General features: G+C 51.4%; 1 protein-coding gene across 1 annotated transcript; it reads right to left on the bottom strand.

Annotated features, from left to right (window-relative positions):
• Position 1: 1 nt before the first annotated feature.
• ARPC2 (actin related protein 2/3 complex subunit 2) lies at positions 2-21,180 on the bottom strand. Its single transcript, XM_086615585.1, has 10 exons — positions 21,030-21,180; positions 10,460-10,494; positions 9,341-9,453; positions 7,268-7,313; positions 6,504-6,690; positions 5,979-6,072; positions 3,517-3,643; positions 1,993-2,093; positions 1,406-1,506; positions 2-443 (listed from the first exon to the last, which is right to left on the bottom strand). Exons 1-10 carry the CDS (start codon positions 21,101-21,103, stop codon positions 419-421), a joined length of 903 nt encoding a protein of 300 aa, XP_086471711.1. The 5' UTR covers positions 21,104-21,180; the 3' UTR covers positions 2-418.
• Between the last annotated feature and the right edge of the window lie 36 nt (positions 21,181-21,216).

Consider the following 21,216-nt stretch of genomic DNA (forward strand, 5'->3'; position numbering starts at 1 on the left):
CTTAAGATAGAAAGATCTCGTTTATTAATGAACCCCAACAGTATTTCTTCAGATACAGGAGTTTTGAACTCAAATACTCAGAAGAAAACAAGTTAATATTGCATTATTCTCATAAGAAATACTGCAACTTATTTCCGGTAACATATTGCAAAGCGAAACAGCTTGAAAAGAAAAAAAAAATTAAAAAAGAAAAGAAATTAAGTCAATCAAACTGGAATTAAGGTTTTGTTTCTTGGAACGATCGAGTCCTCGCAAGCACAGCTCGTTTCTGCAGATTACTCCCCAAACTGTCGTACAAACAGACCCCGATTGCTTGAATTCCTTATGAGCCCACAGGGGTGCAACATTAAAAGCTACGATTATCAGGTAGCAAGTGCCCCAACCTTTGTCCTCCACGGCAGCCTCAGTGACCCTGGCGTTAACGGGTTGTGAATGTCTTCCCCCTGAAAGGATGCAGAGAGAGGTCAGCACAGCCCTTGGTGCTGTTCCGGGGTGCCCCAGGGTGGCCACGGGGCTTTGGTAGGGCACATGCTTGCACCGAGCTATCAAAGCCAGGCAGGTAACACTGGTTCAGAGCTCACAGGCATTAGTGGCTGCAGAACCAGGTCACGGGGCTCTGGAGAGGGGTTGGCTTTCACAGAGGGGCCAGCCCTGCTGCCCTGGAGCACAACGCAAAGGGGACACGCCAGGATGCATGGAAAGAGGACACCAAGGGGCTCTGGGATCAGCAGAGGGTAAAGGACACAAGGGAAACATGTTCTTGCAACACTCTCCTCCATCCACATCTTCACAAGAGGGAGCCAGCCAGCCAGTGTGGTGGTCTGGCAGCACTCCTGGCCCCAGCCGTCTGCTGGTCAAGGGCTCCCAGAAGCTGTAGACTCACTGGGCAGCAGCACAAACTCACTCTAGCACCTGCAACCCCCCAGGAAGCACCTGGCCACTCCCCCCCGCTGTGAGCTGCAGCTTCCCCCAGAGCCGATCAGCCAGCTTTAATACAACAGGAGAAAAGCCCCACAAATGCCACCATGGGCTCATGAAGGGGACGGTGAAGACACCAGGGCTCACAGAGCCACATACAAGCCTTCTTTCGCAAAGGACCCACCTTGCCGCAGACCCAGCTCCTACAAAGGACACGTGAGGCAGTGAGTGAGTGTGGGGTGGGAGAACAGGGACCCTGGGAGGCCAACACACCTTGAATCCAATCGTTCGCCTCAAGGCATCCAGGCAAGTACCTCACTATGAAACACCTATTTTCTCTCTCATGGGGTCCCAGCATATCAGGCCCTGGTCTGGTCACCCCCACAGCATCCCAGTCCTCCCTGGACCAGAGTATGCCAACCTGAGGAGGAGCAAGCTCATGGCTGGCAGAGAAGCCCAGAGAGCCAAGGCCTGCTTTGCTACTCACGTGATTGTTTTCATTTCTTTCTTCTCTGCGTCTGGACGGGCACGGTTCAGCACCTTGAGGAAATCCGATGTTTTCGCCCTCATACGCGTGTGAATATAGGCCTGTGTTTCATTGGGACAAAATGAGGGATGTCAGGATCCTGTCTTCATAGCTGAGACTTCAGGTCACGTGGTAGGAGCTATCTTTCTGCTCCCTGTTGGGAACGCACTCGGCTCTGCACAGCCACGGTGCTACGAGGGGAGTTCAGGCAGCAACAGTGAAAGTTACTGCCTGAGCACTGGTCAGAGCCAGGTCTCACTGAACAATTACCCTTATTTCTGTTCCCAGAGAGAAAAAAAAACAGATTCAAAAGGGAAAAAAAAACCCTACTTTGCTGCTAGGATGGGCAGCAAACAGGCACTGTCCCTGTTCTTTGGCACAGGCAAAGTGATGATGCATCAGTTGTCAACCCGGTGTGACTGGGGAGGGCAACGTCAGACCCGAGTGAGTTCTCATGGGGACACACCTGCACCGTGCTCCTCTCCTGCAGCACCCAGGTGAGACAGGCCGAAGCTACCCTGTATCCCCCATCCCCATCCCCTTGGTACCTTCGAGCACTTGATGTGATAGTGCAGGTAGTCCCGGAATGTGTGGATCAGGTTTATGGTGTTGTCTCTGGCAGCAGCATTGGTGTGACGGGGGAACAGCACTGAAAGAAGAGCGTGACACAAACCGTTAGCACTTCCCAAGGCTTCAGGCTCTTCCAGTGCTGGAGGCTTCAGGGCATGCAGCTCCAAACGCCTGCTTCGCTCTCTACAAAGGGCCCTTTACTATGACACGTATCAAGATTACGCAGCACTTGTGATTTTAAACATAGGGCTTAGCAGCTCTCTTCCACATCTCCTGCAGCAGCCTGGTCACAGCCGTGCACTCCAGAGGACACAGGCAAGGCCACATGCCCAGAGATGATGGCACTGTAGGAAACTGCATGACGCTACTTCAACGCTTGTGAGAAGCAAACAAGAGGAGAGAGCTGCCAGGCAGACAAGGGCAGCCAGGCTGCTCAACTGATTTCAAGACCCAGCCTGCCCTTGAATCATGAAATCAGTTGTGGAGGCCCACCCAACGGCTTGCTGGTCCTATGACAGAGCCAAACTAGGTTACTGCAGGGGTCCAGTGGCTTGCTCTTGTCATAGGCTGGTGCTGTGCTAAGTGTCCCAGATCCAAGGGCTGAAAGACATTTTTGTCTGGGTGATGATCTCACATGGGACTGTCAGATCAGATAACAGGGAAACTGTGTATCGACAAGAATGAAGTCTTGCTCGCCATCCCAGACCTGCCGTCAGACAGCCCTACCATAGCTGACGAGCTGTCCTCACCTCAGGGCACCACAGTTCTCACCACGGGAGGAGGGCAGTGCTAACTTCACCTTCCCCTGCAATGTCTGTGCTCCACCTCTGAGCTCTGAACCGCCGGAGTGCCAGCCTGAGGCAGACCCTAATGGCACATCTAACCATGATGCCAGATTTCTCTGGAAGAGACCTTTGCCTTTGAACAGGGCAGGGTTTGGACTTCTCAGCTCAGCCGTCAGCATTGCTGCCCAGGAGGAAGCGATGGCTCTGCTGGCCAGCAGCTCTGCAGGCAGGGGGAAGTGGTTGACCAGACATGGAAGTGTTTGGTTCAGAGCAGAGGCAGAGCTGGAGACGCAGAACTCACTGCCCTGCCGCTGCCCTCTGCCTCTGCCGATCAAGCACTGCACAGGTACCTGCAGCTGGACAAGCTACAAATACACTCACGTGAAACCTCCCACAAGAAACCTCCAGTTTCCACAATATCACAGCAAAGGCACCTTTCTCTTTATTCCAAATGCTGACCTTATTTTGTAGGCAGACACTAAACGGCTCACTGTCCACTTCCAGCCCTTCTTGCCCACGGCAGAGCTGAGGTGACCCAATACAGCAAAGGGACGCACCGAAGGGGGTAGACAACGCAGAATGCAACTCCAGAGCCCCTTTAGCCTCCAGTGACCCATTTAAACACTCAGGGGAGGTGAATTCCTTTTTGTTTTTCACGCAGCAGCAGGAACCTCTCTCCTCCCTGAGCATCCCCAGGCCTCAAAGCTGCCTGCTTACCAAAGGTGATGTAGCCAATATTGTCGCCGATGGCCGCGTCTGTGTCTTTCAGCTCCAAGGGAGGCTCCCTGTGGCTGAAGAGCACCTGTGGGGCTGTGTGACTGGCCCGGCGACCCTCCTTGAACTCCTGAACAAGACAAAGCAAAGGTGAGTCTCCCTGTGACACTCCAGCAGCACACTGGGAAAGCAAATTGGGTGTCCCCACTCCCATAGGGCAACTGAGCAGGAGTTTTCCCAGCTTTCCCTGAATGGGCCGAGTCCATCAGGCCAAACCTCTGAAAAACAGTCCTTCCCCAACAGAATGATACGAAAATGCACAGCTGTCACAGGTTTACATGTGTCTGTAGCGCAGCCCCTCAGCTGGGGTGGCTTTTGGCGTCACACTTCCTGCCATGGATGTTTTGTGGAAGGGACACCTCTGAGCTAGCACGTGAGACAGCACAACTGCTGGGAAGTCAGCACCATCAACACTTCCAGCAAAAACAGATAGTGCCTGTCATCCCAGAGGAAATTAAATTCTCAGGAAGGGCTGTGAAGTCTCCATTGCACCCAGTGTAAAGGCTCTGCCATTTGAGAAAGCATCTCCCATCAGGAGTCTTTGCCTAGGCATTAAGAGACATCTATGGGGTTTGAAGCTTGCGTGCAAAGCCTGCTCCTCCTAACACTTCTCTACACCATGACACAATACTTTCAGGTAGAGAGATCATTTCCGCCAGGGAACCTCTCTGACAGCAGCATGACCCTCATCTCACATGAAACGAACTGGCTCCTCATTTCAGGAGTTACAGAACTGTCCCTACATGGGGCTGGGCAACTCCAGACACAATCTTCCTGCCCCAGAGGCAGGGCAGCCTCCCCTCTGCCTCACCGACCCCTCAGCCCAACCAACACATCATCAAATACCCTTGGCCTCTCCTCCCCTCTTAGCACGGCTCACCCCAGGAAGGGCAGGAGCATCCGTGCCCCTTTAAGAAAACTGAGTAGTTCACTGGGGTTTCCTTAATGAAATGCTTAGCTTGCACTTCCATCTGCTTATGCCAGAGGGTGAAATGGTTCAAATGGCTTCACTGGTTAGTTAATGGTCAGATTTTCTCCATGAGAGCCCAGATGAGCAGCCACCATGCCAGCTGGGCTGTGTTACACAAGAGCAATAGCTGGAGGGAAGGAACCAGTGTGACTCAGAGTGGAAATTCTTGTGGCTGGGCAGGAGCAGAGCGCGCTGTTGTAAAAAACCAAGAACTTGGGACATGGAGACTCTGGGACAGCTGCTGCCTTGAAGCCCTGCCACCTCCTCAGGGGCCTCACAAACCTTGTTTTGTTCATCTCACATCTCCCTCCCTGTTTTAAAAGCTGAATTCCAAGCTGTGGGATATACTAGTGGGGAAAAGCTCAAAGCCAGAGCAGATGCCCTGCCCATACCTAAAGCACACAGAGAGCAGAGCTGCGAGATAAGACTCCCATCACAACAGACCCTGTTGCAATGACCTCCAACAGAGGTAAACTGGTATTCAGCAAACTGGGCCAGTGACTTGCTGTCCACAAGCCTGTCAGCAGCACAGCCTGGCACTCCTGAATGAACAGGCTAAAGCTCCTCTTGACCCCAAACACCATGCAGGGCCCTGCTCCACAGCCATGCCAGCACAGGAGGCTCCCCAGGTGCTTTGGCAGACACAAGGTGAGCTAGTCAGGCAGTGACATGGATGAAGACACACACCAGCATGCAGTGAGCCTTTCCCAGCTGTAAGCAAACGTCTCGGTCTTCACAGGCTGCACACAGGCACTAACAGACATGTGAAGCATTTACAAGGGGCCTCTGAATCCCTCCCGGCTAAGTGGCAGTTGCAAAGGGCAGGTGAGTCCAGAAGTACTTGGCGTTATCATTGATTGAAGCCTGCAAACTAAGCAAACTCATAGCTTTGAAAAGCTCAAATCCAAGAGCCCATCACAGCACGTGAGAGCAGTCACACTGAGCTGCTTCCAGTCCGAGTCCCTCTGCAGCATTTGCGCACCAACAGGAACAAACTTCAAGGTGAAGACAACTCTCAGCACCATCCCAGCCACAGCACAACATCATGTTGCCCCTTCTGCTCCCTCTATGGCCTCTCCAGCACGCTCAGCTCCTCAGCTGGCTGGCGATCCCCATACCACAGCTAGCTGCACTACAGACCTCATGGTGGACACTGAAGTATTCACCCTGGTGTTTTTCAGCTGTAACATAGAATATGTTTGATTGTCCATCCAAGCAAGACCATCGATAATAAAGACGCCAATCAAGAGCCTGGATTAGAACAGCCTGTGCCTGTTAACGTGGCTCTTCCAGCCCAGGGCAGAGTAGAGCACTGCAAAGCATTTACATGCATTAATCTGCCCGTGAGCTCACTTCAGCCTGACATCTGCTTGTTCAAGCAAGAAGGCATCTGAATCACGGACCAGACCCCTTCCCCATAATTCAGTTTCCATACCTGCATAAACACCTTTCCGATCACCACGTCATCGTCATCCTTAAATACTGTGCTGAACACAACCGTGACGCGGTCCTTTTTCGCCTCGACATACCTGCAGGTGGGGGAGAGCGAAGGCAGTTGTGAACAGGAGCTAAGACGTACACTGGATGGGAAAACAACGGCATGACAAGGTCAAGTTGATTCAACAACCATTCACAGGCCTGGCTGCTGAAAATTTCCTCTCCCTCGAGACCGTATTTACAGGGAGCAAAACATTTCAGTTGGGAGCGGCCAGTTCCTCTCCTGCATGCAGCCACAAGTGCTGCCACTAACAGAGACGCTTGTGTAACATCCCTGCAGCCTCTGGGGTGAATATTACCCTCACTGGATACTTCTGACAGCCTAGGACACGCCCTTATTACCCTGCCGACGCATGGAGCAGTAGGATTTCCTGACTTTCCACCACATCCTACATCTGTGAGCAGGAGTAGAGAGTGTACTGACAGCTGTCCAACTCCCGTGCCGCTTGGTTTGAACACTTACATTGTCTCATCATCCCTGTAGTGGATGACAGCTCTTTTCTCTCCTTCTTTGCCCTCTTCTTGGAATTTGAAATACTTTTCAAAGACCGAAGCAAAGCAGTTGCGCTTCAACATGCCGGCTTGGTGCACGATAGCGTCCTTGTCTGCGGGAAGGTTCTCCAGGTCGTAGAGCAAAGACACATTGTAACCTGGGAAGGGACAGCCACTAACCTTAATAATCTACGCAGGGCCTTAATGAAGCCAGAGACATTTTCCAAAAAGAGACACCTACAATCCCATCTGTGCCTTAACCCTTGTCAAAAGCCCCAGGGGTGAGTGCTTCCCACTCCAAGCATCATCAGAAGCCATGCCTGAACTTGGCGTGTGGCCATGGCAACGCTCCTGGGGCTCCTTCCCAAGCTTCCAGATACACGTGCTGGCTGAGCTGCTCCCAGGTTTTTGCAGTGAGTAGGAAGAGATGCTGTCACGGGTAACCATGGTTTTCCTGTGCCTCACGAAGCGTCTTTGAGAAGAACAAAGACCTCAACTGTGAGGAACAGAGGCTTTTCAGAGGAGGGCTGCATCAAGAATTACAGCTTGTGCTGCAAGCTACTTCAGCCCTGATGTACCTGAGTCCCCTTTTAAGTTGCCATTCAGGGTACAGAGAGCACCAGATATCAAGCTCTTGAAGCACAGCCTTCATTTGAGCATTTCTGAGGTGACTTAAGTAATTTTGGAATCACATTCACACACAGACACACAGAGTAAACGTTATCGCAGGGTTACCTGATTCAGGATTTACCAAGTAGTTTCCATAGACTTTCTTCAATACCTAGGAAAGAAATTAAATGTTGAGATCACAAGCTACCAGAGTTGTTTCCTGCTGCACAGCCCGGGCCCTGTTTGGAAACATCCAATTACAGCATCTGCCTCCCCTAGTCTAAGTGAACTTGGACAAACATTAAGTCATCGGCTTCTAGTATTACTGGATTCTTCTGCTCTAGGCAGAGCTCCCTGAACCCCACTGACAGGGGACACACTGCAGGACAGGACTCAGAACTGGAACTTTTCAAAGTTCTTGCTAGTCTTGAACTTGCGCCGGGAAGAAAACCCCTTCCGTACACCTCACCTTCAAAGGACAACTGTCAACAGAGCTTGACACAACAGATCTGAGGGCTACAACCCTTCTTCCCCCTCAAAGGCCGATGAAACAGCATGCCCTGCCCCTCTCCTTGCAGCAAGGCAAGTTCAGAGCAGGGGTGAGGCACAGCGTGGCCAGGCGATCACCCATCCTATTTCAGCCTATTACACGGGACAGATGGGGATTGAAAGGAGACTGCCAGGCAGCTTGGATGCCTCCCAGAAGCAGAGCTGCCTACGGCACAGTAAAAACCCTTCTTCAAACATAATCACTGCTGAATTTTACATCAATGGCAATTTTCAACTGAGCCATAGCTCTGTGTCAATGAGGGGGCCGGGAACAGGAGGTATTTCACAGAGAACACAACGCTGTGGCAGAACTGGCCCTCCTGGGATGACACCCACTACCATGCAGAGAGGATGCACAGGCTCGCTGCATGCCAAAATCTCCTCTCAGCAGAGTGCCCGTCTGCCTGCAGCGGCCCAGGGAGATGCTCTCTCTTAGCAGGAACCCTAATTTGCACTCCTCACAGTGGGGTTTCACCAAAGACAGAGCAGAAGCAAGCTCCATCATCTGCAGGGAAGCACAGAAAGCAACAGTTTGCTAACTGACAATTTAAAAATGTAATTTCTATTTAGTCAGCACTTCCAAGGCAGTCCTGCAGAGATCACATTTTCCTCTAAAAGCTTGGGAAGTTGCCTTCCACCACCACCACGGTGGCTGCTGGTGCACAGTGGTGTCTGCCACTTGCCCGCCACAGTGGTTCTCCTGGGATCACACAGCGTACTGATCCTCAATAAACGTGCTGGGAGGGCTCCACCATTTGGGCTGCTCGACTCTCTTGTTGGCCAGCAGCCGTACTTTCAGCAGCAGGCAATGCTGCTCCTAGAGAACTCTGCATACAGGAACCAGGAAAGCAGGACATTCAGTCATATTTATTCTGACTTTGGTAGGTCTTTGCAGCAACTCGCAGGAATTCACTTTGGGTTCAAAGTTCGCCTGTTTCTCGCCAGACTCACAATAAATTCATGGAGCAGTTTCCTTGTTTTCCTCCAAGGACAGACACCCAGGCGCAAAAGCCTGCTGAAGAGCCTTGGGTGAAGCCCATTTGCTACCATGCGGAGATTTGAAAACTGACTCGGGAACTGAGTCACACTTCCTGCCTCGCCACCCAGCCACAGCTCGGAGAGAGGCTCCTTCTTTCTACCATAAATGGCCCTCCGCAGCCCCGGGCCATTCAACAGGAACTGAACCTGACAGCGAAAAGGGAACAAGACAGTCTGCAGATCAAGACACACAGCAGGAGCCCATCACTTGCTCTCAAGTGTGGTCAGTCAGAAGAGCAGTGCCATGGGACTCTGGATTTGTTTTGGCATCCTCCTTCACTCACAAGCTCAGCATATCAGTCACGGAAACTGTTTCTTTATGGTCAGGCCTCACGCTCATTTAGACTTTCAAAACTAGGGGTGCCTTTTGCCTTTCAGGCTGTAGAGCCATATAAGCTGACCTCTTATTCATGAGAGAATGTGAACACGCTTTGCCCTTGTCTTGTATCAAAGTGGGACTCCTGGTTGGCACAGGACTGCTTTTTGTATTAGCACGAGATGGGAGCACAGACGCTTCCCTGAGAGCTAGACATTAGACCCGTTAACATCGCAAGGACATTGCCCATGCTAAGACAACATTTGCAGGCTCAAGGCCCAGAGATGCTCACTCACCTCATCAGCACCGTGTTCCTGGAGTTCCTTGTAGAATTTCAGAGAAATACTGACCATCACTTTTGTCTTGTCTCCATTGGGGTTTGAAATATGGTAAAGGACTCCATCAAAGTCTATGAAACAAGTGAGAGAAACGTGAGGGAACAGGAACCAGTTCTTATTTTTGAGGAAGGTTTTCCCTACATGTTCTAGAAACTACATAAAGTGACACTGTTCCCCCTGCTCCAGCCCTCATACATATACTAAGAGAGAAACCATAATTATGGAAAGTGTTAATGTCATGTAGGGAGACCTGTTATCATTCAGAAGTCTGAAACAGTTTGGACACCTGTCCATCACAGAAAGCTTTAGTCTAGTATCACTTAGCATCCCTGGCAAATCTGCTTGTGCTCAACGCACAAGGACACAAACACGCAGAGACGGGAGCCTTCTGGATGTCCAGCACAGAAAGTGACTGACATGCCCACCGGGGCATGGAGGAGAAAACATCTCTGCCAGCACAGGCAGCTCAGCTGCTGCCTGCTGAGACAGCTTCCACTCCACTGCAGAACAGGCAGAGGGAAGGCAACCCTCCAGCTACCTAGCAAGCTCCACCTCCCCACGGAGCTCTCGTAGCTCACACAGATTCTTGATAGCAGAAACAAACAAACAAAAAAAACCGTTGCTGAATGAACACTTAAACTTCCTTGGTACTTCTCATCCCGGAGAGCAAACTTCAGGCGATGAATGTCATGCTGAGCCAGCTTTCTAACAACCCAAACCAGATGGTGCTAAAGACCTAGTAACAGGTAGCATCAAGGGCAGGACTGGACAACAGGTGAGGTTAAAGAGAAGAGCTATGTAGCACACACACCCCAAACCAAGTGCTGCCACCACTGAACTCACTGCTGTGGGGAAAGTCCCAGAGAAGGTGGACGAATAGAGAAAATAGCGGGGTAGCCAACAAAGCCCCAGCTCTGGGGATGCTACAGGGTGTCCACAGTGTCTGCCCCTGCGTGGCTGTCCTCCCTCTGCAGTGGTACTGGGTGAATTTGGGTATGTCAGATGTAACTGTGGGGGTAGGCTGTTTGAGCCAGCCTTTTTTTTCTCCAGAGAAGTCACCAGAGTTGTGGAACTTACCTGCAAATGTTACTTCTACTGCCTCTGGTTTATTTCTAAAAAGCAAAGAAAACAAAGGAGGTAAATGAGGACTCAAACAGCAGCCTCCAAGCTGTGAAGGAAAGAAGATTAATTTGTAATGCCTTATTTCTCACAAGCAGCTCTACCTGAAAACCCTTCTAACTCCAGCTGTTCAACTAGCAGATAACCTTTGACAAGAAATCTCAGACTTCTCCCCATTTCTATAAGCACCAGCTTTACCCCAGATGATATAAAATAAGCCTTGAAGCTGGCAGAGATTGTTATTATTTGCAGTTTATGAATAGATTTTGAGAGCACAGATTCCCAGTTAGAAATATCTGAGAAAGCCACTCATCACTAAGGAGTTTGTTTTAACAAGCGTGTTCTCTGCACAGAAAAGCCATGATACAGGTTTGGGGACAGAGGCTGGCTCTTTTACAAGTTCCTGCAATACCAGTTCATGGAAGGGACTTGGAGGCTGAGCAATCCTCCCTGACACGGTGCCCCCTTCACCATCAGCAGCAGCTCTGCCTGCAAACACGTTGATATCACTCACAGAGAAGACCTTTTCTCCAAGTTCAAGGCTAGGAGCAAACCACAGAAGGAAACTTCCCAGATGTGTATTTCATCCTGCCCCCTCCAGGTTCCTTCCGAAATACCCCAACTACCTCTGTGGGAAAAACTGTAGGTCTGGGTTTGCCCTAACACTGCCCAGTGTTTTCTCTGGGATCCCTGATCAGCAGCAGGAGCACCTCGTGAGCCAAAGGCACAATCACTTCTTATGCTGCGGGTATGAAGATTTAACAATATCTTAACAAACCCTATTTGCCAGTTTGTCCATGATCTCTAGAAGAGCAGGATCCCGTGAAAGATCTAACTGCTTCTGGAAAAGTGATTTTGTTGTGACTGGCACTACATAACTGCTTTGGCAGCTCCAAGGGGACTGGTATTAATAGGTCATTCTCCAACAGGGAGCAATGCAAAGCTATCTCCGCCACTGAGAGCAGGCGTGGAAATTGAGAACAGGATAAAGATGCCAGTCCACTACTGCCGTTTCACAGCGTATCTCCGCTCATTTTTCAAAAGCAGCTAGTACTAAACAGAGTACAAGCTAATGATGCTGCTAACAGAAATCAAGCCTGTAAAACAGATCATTCACACCCATCTGAACCAATGTACTGAAATAACTTCCCAAACCAAAGCCAATGTGTCAAGGCAACCCTGTGGTTTCAACTACACTGCCACTGCCCAGATACCATCTTCCACCTTTTTGCCAAAACTTGCTCTGTCCACACAGGCGTCTGCTGCTGGGTACCAGCTACACCTTGGTACGTGCACCAAGAAAGGTGGGGGAAGTGATGACTTGATATCTACCTTCCCTCTCCATATTCTGGAAAGGTTTTAATGATTTTTTTTTTTTTTTTCCCCCTCAGCAGAAAGCACTGTTTTCCATCATCTTTTTTCTGCAAACAGCCTGATTCCTGGAAGCCAGGAATGACCACAATGTGCTGAAACTCATGATGGGGGCAATGTGGGGAGACCAAGGCACTGAACAGCACTGATCCCAGACTGTGCACTGAGTCAACAACGTTTCACTCGGGTGAAAAGGGAGGAATTAACCCCCAGCCAGAGATCCTAAGTGGAAACGACGAGGTGTTACTGTTCCCTGAAAGTTATTAGCTGTGAAAAGCAACAGCCCTTTTTGTCAGGAGGATGGAAAGTCTTTTGTGCTGCATGACTGAAGATAAAAACCACACACTTGAAAGAAGCGATGCGAGTGCACCCAAGGCAGGTCCTTTAGTTTAAGAGCTGTGCCAGCTACCTGTGACCTCTCGCTCTCGTCTTTCCTTCTGAACCAGGCCTGGCATGGAGGCTCACAGGGCATCTCTGGCTGCGTATTGAACTTGGGCTCTTGGAAAGGGGAGTAACTCCCCAATCCACTTCTCCTCACTGAGGACTGCTCAGAGCAGAGATGAAAGCAAATCCCACTGATCCCACTCGGTCAGTCGATGCAGACGCATTCTTCTTTTAGAGCACCACACTCAGACTTGGGAATCAGCTTGGATGGCAGTATAAATTTTTATAAAAAAAGAAACCTATGTAGGAAGCTTTAAAGATAGCACAGTCAGGCACATGAGAGCTAGGAATATTAAAGAGGACGCATCCTTAAACCTCAGTTCCTGCTTCTCAGAGTTACACCATTCAAACTCCATTCCCCACGCAACAGAGCTGATGCCTCCTGGAGCCCTGGCTTCCCGCAGAGCCTCCAAACACCGCACCTGCCTCCGAGCAACGCAGGGAAGGAACTGACAGCCAGCGGGCACTGGAGTGGTTCCACCGGGGAAGGACAATAGGATCCCCTGCTCGCTCACCCAGTACCCCAGGGGACAGTAAGAAGATCACTCGTCACGTTATTTGAAAAAACCGTGCGAGACCACGTACCCAGTCAGCTAATGGCTCCGCACGACAGCCTTTGTTCTGCACACAAAAGCTTACGGCTGACACGGCCCCGTTTCCGAACACTTCATCACGCAAGCATGGATTTCTTCAAGAAGTTATTTTAACAGCCATTTCCTGAGTGGCTTGGTTCTTGCGCTCGGGGATGGCGAGGAGGGGAGACACTTAAGCGAAAAGCAGGTAACTGGGCAGAACTTTGGGTGCTGACCGTTCAGCTGCTCCCCAGCACAGAGCCTCGGTGAAGCCAGCGCTCACGTGAGCTGCATACAGAGCTCCTTGCAGCCACGCTGGCACTATCATCTACTGCAGGGTGGCTTTTCTGCCTCGCCTGGCACACACGTACGTAACCCGGGCCTGACCTGGCCCAGGGGAGGACAGAGAAGGGCATCGAAGCGTGGCTGGGAGCGAAGCAAGCTCTTTTAGCCCTTCACAGTTCAGCAGCCTTACAACTCCAAAATTTAGAGTGCTTCTATTTATTTCTCTGGCTCACCTCAGCAAAACTATCCTGGCCACTTAAAACGCTTCTACAATGGAAAAATCACCCCTTTTGCTATCTGAATTGTTGTTCCTCCATCAAGAAGGCCCCAGGCAGAAGGGAGAGGAGCTCTCACCTCCAGCCTCTTGCGGTTTCCGGACGAGTGACAGTGCTGCAGGTCGCACGCACACGATCACTTCCCCTCGACCTCCCACCAACCCCATCTTCCGCCAACAGAAATAGCAGCGGGGATGTGCCCAGCACCTTGCAGAAGCACAGCAATGTCCTCTCCACGTTTAGGCCTCCCAGCCCACCCTGCTCTCCTGCAGGGAATGGGGTAGCAGGCCTGGGACCGAGGCTGTGCCACTGTGAGGTGGGTGCTGGTTACTGTCAGGTTACGGTCCAGATCTCGAAGAGCTCTGCCTGGTCTAGCATGCTCCAGTGCTCCCTGCATCCACGATGAGACCCATGCACACCCATGGTGAGAAGCAGTTTAGCAGCTGAGTGCAGAGTGACTAAATCCCAGCCATCCTTTCCACGTTTTACTTCAAAGAAGGGCTCTGGGCAGCCTGGAGCTGGTTTGGGGTTCACTTCCACCCCGATCCGAGTCTTGGCAACCAGACTAAGCCTGGCTACACTCGGAGGATTTCAAACAGTACAGCCCATCCGCTCCCCAGGCAGAGAGCTGCTGTGACCCCTGAAAGCTCCTCACCACAAATGCTACCTCAACCATAGCCTCCCCCAGTGACCTTCCCTGTTTGCTACCTTCTGCCCAAAGAGATGACAAAACCAGCTCATACTGGGAATAATTGACATGGCTCCTCTCTGCGCTAAGCACTGAATTCAGACCAGACCTTTGCAAAGCCCTGCCCAAACTCAGACACTAAAATGGCAGCTGTTCCAAGCAGCAGCAGTGGTCCATTTTCTGATAAAACTTATCAGGTTTGAAGTCAAATCCACACCAAATCCCATCTGCCCTCTGCTTGTAACAATAAAAGGCCCTGACAGGTTTTATGTCTTCTTGCTTACATTCCTCCTGTTCATCTCCTCCTATTCATCTCCAAATGGCTCCTATGCTCCGTCTATCTAATACAGAGCCAGCTCAAAATCAGATTTTTCACCCCGACAGAACATCCACGAAGAGCCACAGCGCCTGTGGAGAGACGCCAGCAAGCACTTAAGAGCAACAGCAAATCTCTTTTTCTGACAGCATTTCCTCAATTTTGGCTCAGACAACTTCCAAACTTCCACGCTTCATTCTCAGGCCATGGAGGCTCTTAGCCATATGTTACAACAAATTTAAGAACAGAAGAACAAAGACTGTAATTATACAGAGCCCTCATCTTCTGTATTAAACAGATCTAAACGCAAACTTGGCTGACAACTGCAGTGAAGCATCTCCCACACCACAATTAAGGCCTATACCAAATAAAGGAGGATGGCAATTATTTTAAAAGCTGCAGGCATGGAGATATTCTAATCTCTTGCCCCAGAGGACAGGGAATAAAAAAGAAAGGGGGTATTTCAAAGCTTAAAGCTCTGGACAGAGCTTTCAGATCACTGGAGCTGACAGACAATTTGGAGAGAGCGAGCCAGATTCAGTGACAGACTGCAGGCTCTCGCTACAGAAAGGTCACCCCAATAAAAAAATTATAAGCAATGTCTAAAATTATCCGAACAGTTCCTCCACTCCTGGGCCTTGCTCAGCTAACAAAAGCTACTCTGCGTAAGCTGCGGGAGTGTATGAAATCAAAGAGCTCCTGTAGCTCCGGCAGCACACCCACCATGAACTCAAATGCTCTGTCAGGGTGATGCCAAGCAGTGTACAGCAGCCCCCACACATTCTGGCTCTCCCCTCTCAGTTAGGTGACCCCTCCGTGCCCGAGCTTCTCCCTCACAGTGGGCAGGGCAGCCTGCAGGAAGCTGGCTGGTAGCAAGGCGTCAGGATTCCCAGCAGACAAACCACAGGCCAGTCCTGCAGCGCGCAGGTCCGCTTCCAGCCAGGTCTTCACCCCATGTGTGTGTGTTCCAGCTGCAGACAGGTAGCCCGTGGTTCCCCTGTGGCATGATCCAACACTGCAGCAAGTCTCCGGAGAAGAGCCTCATTTTGCGAACACCATTCACTTCAGTACAGCTACTCATACCCACTTTGCTGTGGTGTCAAGCACTGGTGGCTGCAATAAGAAACGTTCTCAGAGGATAACAACAGATCAGGCTCTTCTCGGGAACCCGAGATGAAAGCTGAGGCTGGAGTAATGACAGAACAACCTGCAAAAACCTAACACTTTGCAGATCCAGGTTGCTCTTCTCTCCTGTTTCCTGCTCTATTGCTCAAAAGCAGAGCACTGCCTAGCTCCAGACAGAGGTTGTTCATGATCCACCATTAATATAAAGTCACCTTCTCTGGTAGCTGAAGCCAGATGTGCTGTGGCAGCCCAGAAGCTACGCTCAAACACCTACAGCATGCTCAATCAACATGGACAGCCAAGATTTACTAGTGCCGCCCATGCCATGCTGAACCGGAGGGTACTGCTTTCCGCCAGTGGCATCGCCTGAGAACTCCTTAGCGTCATGCTGGGGGAGATGTGCAGCTCCAGGCTGGGCTTGCGAGAACGCTGAGCCGGCACCTGCCACTGGTGCCAAAGGAGGGAGATGGGATCCCTGCTCCTCGGCTGCACTGTGGCGAGCAGCCTGCACACAATGAATGGGATGAGGAAACTCATCTGGGCTAAAAATACCCAGTTTGCCTGTTTAATTTTAACCTAGGTCACTTCCCCAATCCTCTTTCCCCTGAAGCCATAGAAATGTCTGTGTCAGCAAGAAGGAAGGGGAGTCAGAGGAGCAATCTGTTTTCAGCGGGACTGCTGAGCTCCCCTGAAGCGCTGGAGCCACGGATCGCCGCAGCCATTCCCATGGGGAGTTGCTCAGTGGTACGCAGCAGGACCAAAGCTCCTCTACCCTCCCAGGATGCTCAACAGCCTCCAGACGCTCCTTGGTCTCCCCACGATGAACTCACATCGCGTATCACACCACGAACACGAAGTTCACGATAGCCGGTTTCACCCAGTGCTCAGCCTCCCTCTCTGCAGCCGACAGGCACCAAAGCGACCGCGAATGGGAAACCCCACAAAGCACGTGGGCAGCTTCAGCCCAGCTCTCCAACCAGCTCGCAGGAACTGCCCCACATCAGGGAAGTTCAAGCTTCAGTTGTTTTCCTATGTTGCTAACAGTCATGAAGCCCTGCAGATTTGTACCTACTCGAGGCTGTAAAAAACACAAACATTTAATTTGAGGTACTCTTCCTTCCACCCCCAACCAAGGGAAAAGGCACGCTGGTCGCCAGCTATGCAAATTTGTTTTCTTTTGCACAGTGAGTAAATACTAAGTAACGGTTTGAGACAGATGATTAATTTACTGGAGATTTAGGGCAAGCTGCATATGGCTGGAAAATCAAACCCTGTGAACAAAGCTCTGTACCACACTTTCACTGGGGTCAGTTAAATTAGAGCAGGACAAAACTGTTTTGGGAGGCAGTTCTTCCCTGTGTGTTAAACAGAACAAGTATTTACCAGATGAAGAAAACACTCAAAATGTTTCACGTCTTTTTTTTTTCTGTCTGTGCAGTTAGCAAAGGGAAGCAATGATGAGAAATAAAATCTTCCAACTGGTAGACCATCTCCTCACATCACGTTTCTATCAGAGATGAGAAAACTCAAGTGTGACTCCAACTTCTAGGCAACTTCTCAAGTCAAAATGAATGAGTCAAAAGTTTATGGAACAGTTTATTCTCTTAACACCTGTAAAACCTCACGAGTCACCTCATTTCAACACACTTGTTTCCAGGTACTGACCAGGTATTCCCCCACTGCAGCAGTTGGACACTGGAAAGCTTCAGTAGCAAATTCTTAACTCAAGTTATTTCATAGAATCATAGAATGGTTAGGGCTGGAAGGGACCTTCAAAGGTCATCTAGTCCAACCCCCCTGCAAGGAACAGGGATATCTCCAACTAGATCAGGTTGCTCAGGGCCTCGTCCAACCTGGCCTTGAACGTCTCCAGGGATGGAGCATCCACCACCTCTCTGGGCAACCTGTTCCAGTGTTCTACAACTCTCATGGTAAAAAATTTTTTCCTAATATCCAATCTGAATCTACCTCCCTCTATTTTAAAACCATTACCCCTTGTCCTATCACAACAGGCCCTCCTGAACAGCCTCTCCCCATCTTTCTTGTAGGCCCCCTTAAGGTACTGGAAGACCGCTATAAGGTCACCCCGGAGCCTCCTCTTCTCCAGGCTGAACAGCCCCAACTCTTTCAGCCTGTCCTCATAGAAAAGGTGCTCCAGCCCTCTTATCATCTTCGTGGCCCTCCTCTGGACCCTCTCCAACTGGTCCATGTCCTTCTTATGTTGGGGGCTCCAGAACTGGACGCAGTCCTCCAGGTGAGGTCTCACGATGGCAGAGTAGAGGGGGAGAATCACCTCCCTCGACCTGCTGGCCAGCTTTAGGCCTTTATTTTAAAATGTGGTTGGTTTAAGGAAATGGATTTAAAACAAGAAATTACAATATTAAATAAAGAAAAAAAAATCAGATGCATTGCAGTCCATTACCTTGATCTAAATACCAATGCTCAACAGTGGCTGCCCAAGGAGGTGAGATTTCCTTGGGTTTTGCCCACAAAAGCAAGCCAAATTTGGAATTACCCTACCAATGGGTCTCTGTCTGCAGCCTGCCAAGGCACCTTCTGTGCTGGGAACTCCAGAGGCAGTTGACAGACCTTCACACAGGGCGGATTTCAACATATATTATACGACAATGATGTTATGAGCAGTTATGAGCTCCAACTTCTGAACGTGAACTAGTTCTACACCATACAGTGAAACGTGAAGTGTCTCTCACCTGGTGGTCCAGGAAAGCTCTGCAAGGACCCTGCTGAATCACGGCCACAGCGTGGCCACGGGAGGCAGTGGGGAGCGACATGGACCACGTCACAGAAGGAGTCTCTGGCAAAGGATTTGGAAACAAACCCCGCCCTGCCTGACTCCCAGGCTGGCACTGAAGCCCAGGCACACCTGGCTCTGAGACAACCACTACCGACAAATCCATGCATTCCATCTGTCCCACTCCTGGTTTAGAGGAAATAACTTAAAACCAACTCTGTTCAAGTGTCCAAACTCACTCCTCCTAGTCACCAAAGCCCTCAAGGCCTGACCTCGCCCCGACTGTCCTGTGTCCGTTCCCAAGACACACCTTTGGAAAACCATCACCAAAATAGTGAAATACAGCAAATCCCCTCCTGCCTCCAGGCTCAGCACCACAGGAATGACCCAAGAACTGTGGCTGGAGGGAAAAGAAACTTCATACGAATAAACATTGAGTAACACTCATTTCCTAAAAGACTTGAAATCAAGAGAAAAAAAAAAAAAAAAACACCTCCCTGACCTTTGTCTCCGCACTGCACTTGCCTGGACAGGAGGGCCCCAGCAACAGCACGGAAGAAAATGCAGAAGTAAATAACTTCCTCTCCTCCAGCAACACACTCAAGGCACAAAACTTATCTAGAAACGACATCTAAAGAAAAGAACATTCCATAGATGAGTAAGAGGCAGGAGCAGAGCACCATCAGCCGCACTAAGAATCGATCCAGGAACAATCAGTATGCCAGGCAAGCGTGCTGACGCAGATGAGGAGGCTTTGCTGTGCAGCAAAACAGAAACTTCGGGGGCCTGCAGGATAGTGGAGAGCGAGCAGCCTCAGCTCTGGTCACACAGAACTGGGGTTTCGAGGTGCATTTAAACCCGCAGATTGCTACCTCCACATTTACACCAACAAAGGGACGGACGCATGTGCGTTTTCACTCCAGCAAGAAGAGTGCTTTAGTACAGACTTGTGATGAACAACCATTTTTGACACACGCTACTAACCTCCATACACATAATATTTTCTAATGGATGCAGCTCCAACACCACAGCAGTCACCTGAGACCTCTCTCTTCCCAGTGCAGTGCCTGTGCTTTGCGGAAACTTGTTGTATTAAACGACCAGGCTCAAGAAGAAGAAAAAGCTTGCAAGCAGCTCAGCTATCCCACAAAGCAGTGCAGCCCGTGAGGTTATTTTATGAAAAAACCTGCAAACACACCCCCCAGAAAAACCCTAAGCAAGAAGTGAACTGAGAGGGGAAAGCAGAGGAAACAGCCTCTGACTGTCAAAGTTCTGCACACGAAAGGCTGCGAGCTTCAAAAGCCACTGGAGGAAAAGGTGACACAGAACAAGGCACCTGCCTGGGGGGTCCTTTCCTGGAGCAGCCTGGGCTGAGCTCTTCGAGGCACCAAGGCAGGCTCCACCCCAGAGATAACACCACTGTGCTTTGCTTCTCAAGGCTTCGTCTCCTTACAAAGGTGCCCAGTGTTACCTATGCCAGCCAACAGCACAGTGAGCCCATGGGGAGCTCGGCTGCAGCTAAGGACATTACGTGAAAGGGATTCTCTTCCTAGCTAAGCTGTGCTCAGATAAGCACCTTTACAGCCCTGGTGCAACACTCACAGCAAGATGATCACTGGCTCCCCAGGGAGTGGACTGTCCCAGCCAGAAATACAGGTGCAAACCAGCCCCCCCCCCAGGCCACTCCCTGAGGCCAGGATGCGCATCAGGCTGGCACCAGGGGCTGTGACAGAGCCGCGGGCCTGCAGCCCTCCTGCTCAGGAAAGCAAAGTGGGGCAGGCGGGAATCTCCTCCCCACCCCCAAAGCGAAAGGCTGAGGCCATGGCTCCACACACAGACTTCCTGTTCCTCAGCTCCCCCTACACATTCTGTACCAGCACTGGCATCACGCTGGGCCTGTTCTGATGAAAGCTGCTTTACCCAAAGCAAACATCTCTGCAAATCCACCTTCTCCCCTCCCCAACTCCCTCCTTGTCCAGGCCCTCTCCTCCAGCTCTGCTCCCTTGGCCTGCCTCAACACTGCAATCTCCAACACCTTACACAGCTCCTGTCTCCAATCCCAGCTCTCACACTGCCCTAGCACGAACCACCCCATCAAGCCCTGCTTCTTGCTCCAATTCTGTCTGCCCGACTTTGCTCCCTCATCCTCCAGGCCTTCGCTCTGCCCAAGCTCCGACCAACTCCATGGCCTCCAGCTCAGTTACCACTGTCCATACCACCCCCCTCTAGTATCGACTCTTCTCCCAGCCGTCTCACCCCGCAGGCGCCCGTTCCGCCCCAGCTCTGCCCTCCTCGCTCCCCAGGCCCCCATCCTGCCTCAGTGCCACCCCCTCGTTATTCTTCAGGCCCCTATCCTGCCTTGTCACCACCCCCGCAGCCCGGCCTCAATGTCCCCCAGCCCCCATCCTGTCCCGCACTAACTCCCCCAGCCCAGCCCGCTCCATTTCTCGGTCCCCATCCTGCCTCGCCGCCCCGCTCAACCCCGTCATCCCCTGGGCCCCCATCCTACACCGGCACCACTCGCCCCGTCACCCGCCAGTCCCTCCCCTCTGCCCAGGCGTGTGGCACAGCCCTGGCCCCGCCAGTCGCGGCACTTCCCGCCCCTCCCTCAGCCCGCGGCCCCGGCCCGGCCCCGCCACCCCCGTCTCTGTCGCTGTCCCTGGCCGCGTCCCCGCCCCGGCCCGGCTCCTCCGCCCCTACCCGGCGGCCGCGCCCTCGAACTTGAGCGTGAGGGTCTCCTCGATGATGCGGTTGTTGACCTCGAGCAGGATCATGTCGGTACCGGGGAGGGGAGGGGCTCTCAGGGCGCCGAGGCCGGAGGGAGCCGAGCCCGCTGAGCGCACCGGGGACCCGCCCGAGCCTGCGCCGCCGCTTCCGCTCTCGCGCC

The sequence above is a fragment of the Tauraco erythrolophus genome, chromosome 8 (assembly GCF_009769465.1).
Source record: "Tauraco erythrolophus isolate bTauEry1 chromosome 8, bTauEry1.pri, whole genome shotgun sequence".
In the NCBI taxonomy this organism is placed as follows: domain Eukaryota; kingdom Metazoa; phylum Chordata; class Aves; order Musophagiformes; family Musophagidae; genus Tauraco; species Tauraco erythrolophus.

Excerpts from the sequence above, each read along its gene's own strand:
- ARPC2 (XM_086615585.1), bottom strand. The coding sequence starts at position 21,103 with ATGATCCTGCTCGAGGTCAACAACCGCATCATCGAGGAGACCCTCACG. Across the intron at positions 7,314-9,340 it reads AGGAACACGGTGCTGATGAG|GTATTGAAGAAAGTCTATGG; the intron begins GTGAGTGAGCAT and ends TTTCTTTCCTAG. Across the intron at positions 6,691-7,267 it reads CTTGGTAAATCCTGAATCAG|GTTACAATGTGTCTTTGCTC; the intron begins GTAACCCTGCGA and ends GTCCCTTCCCAG.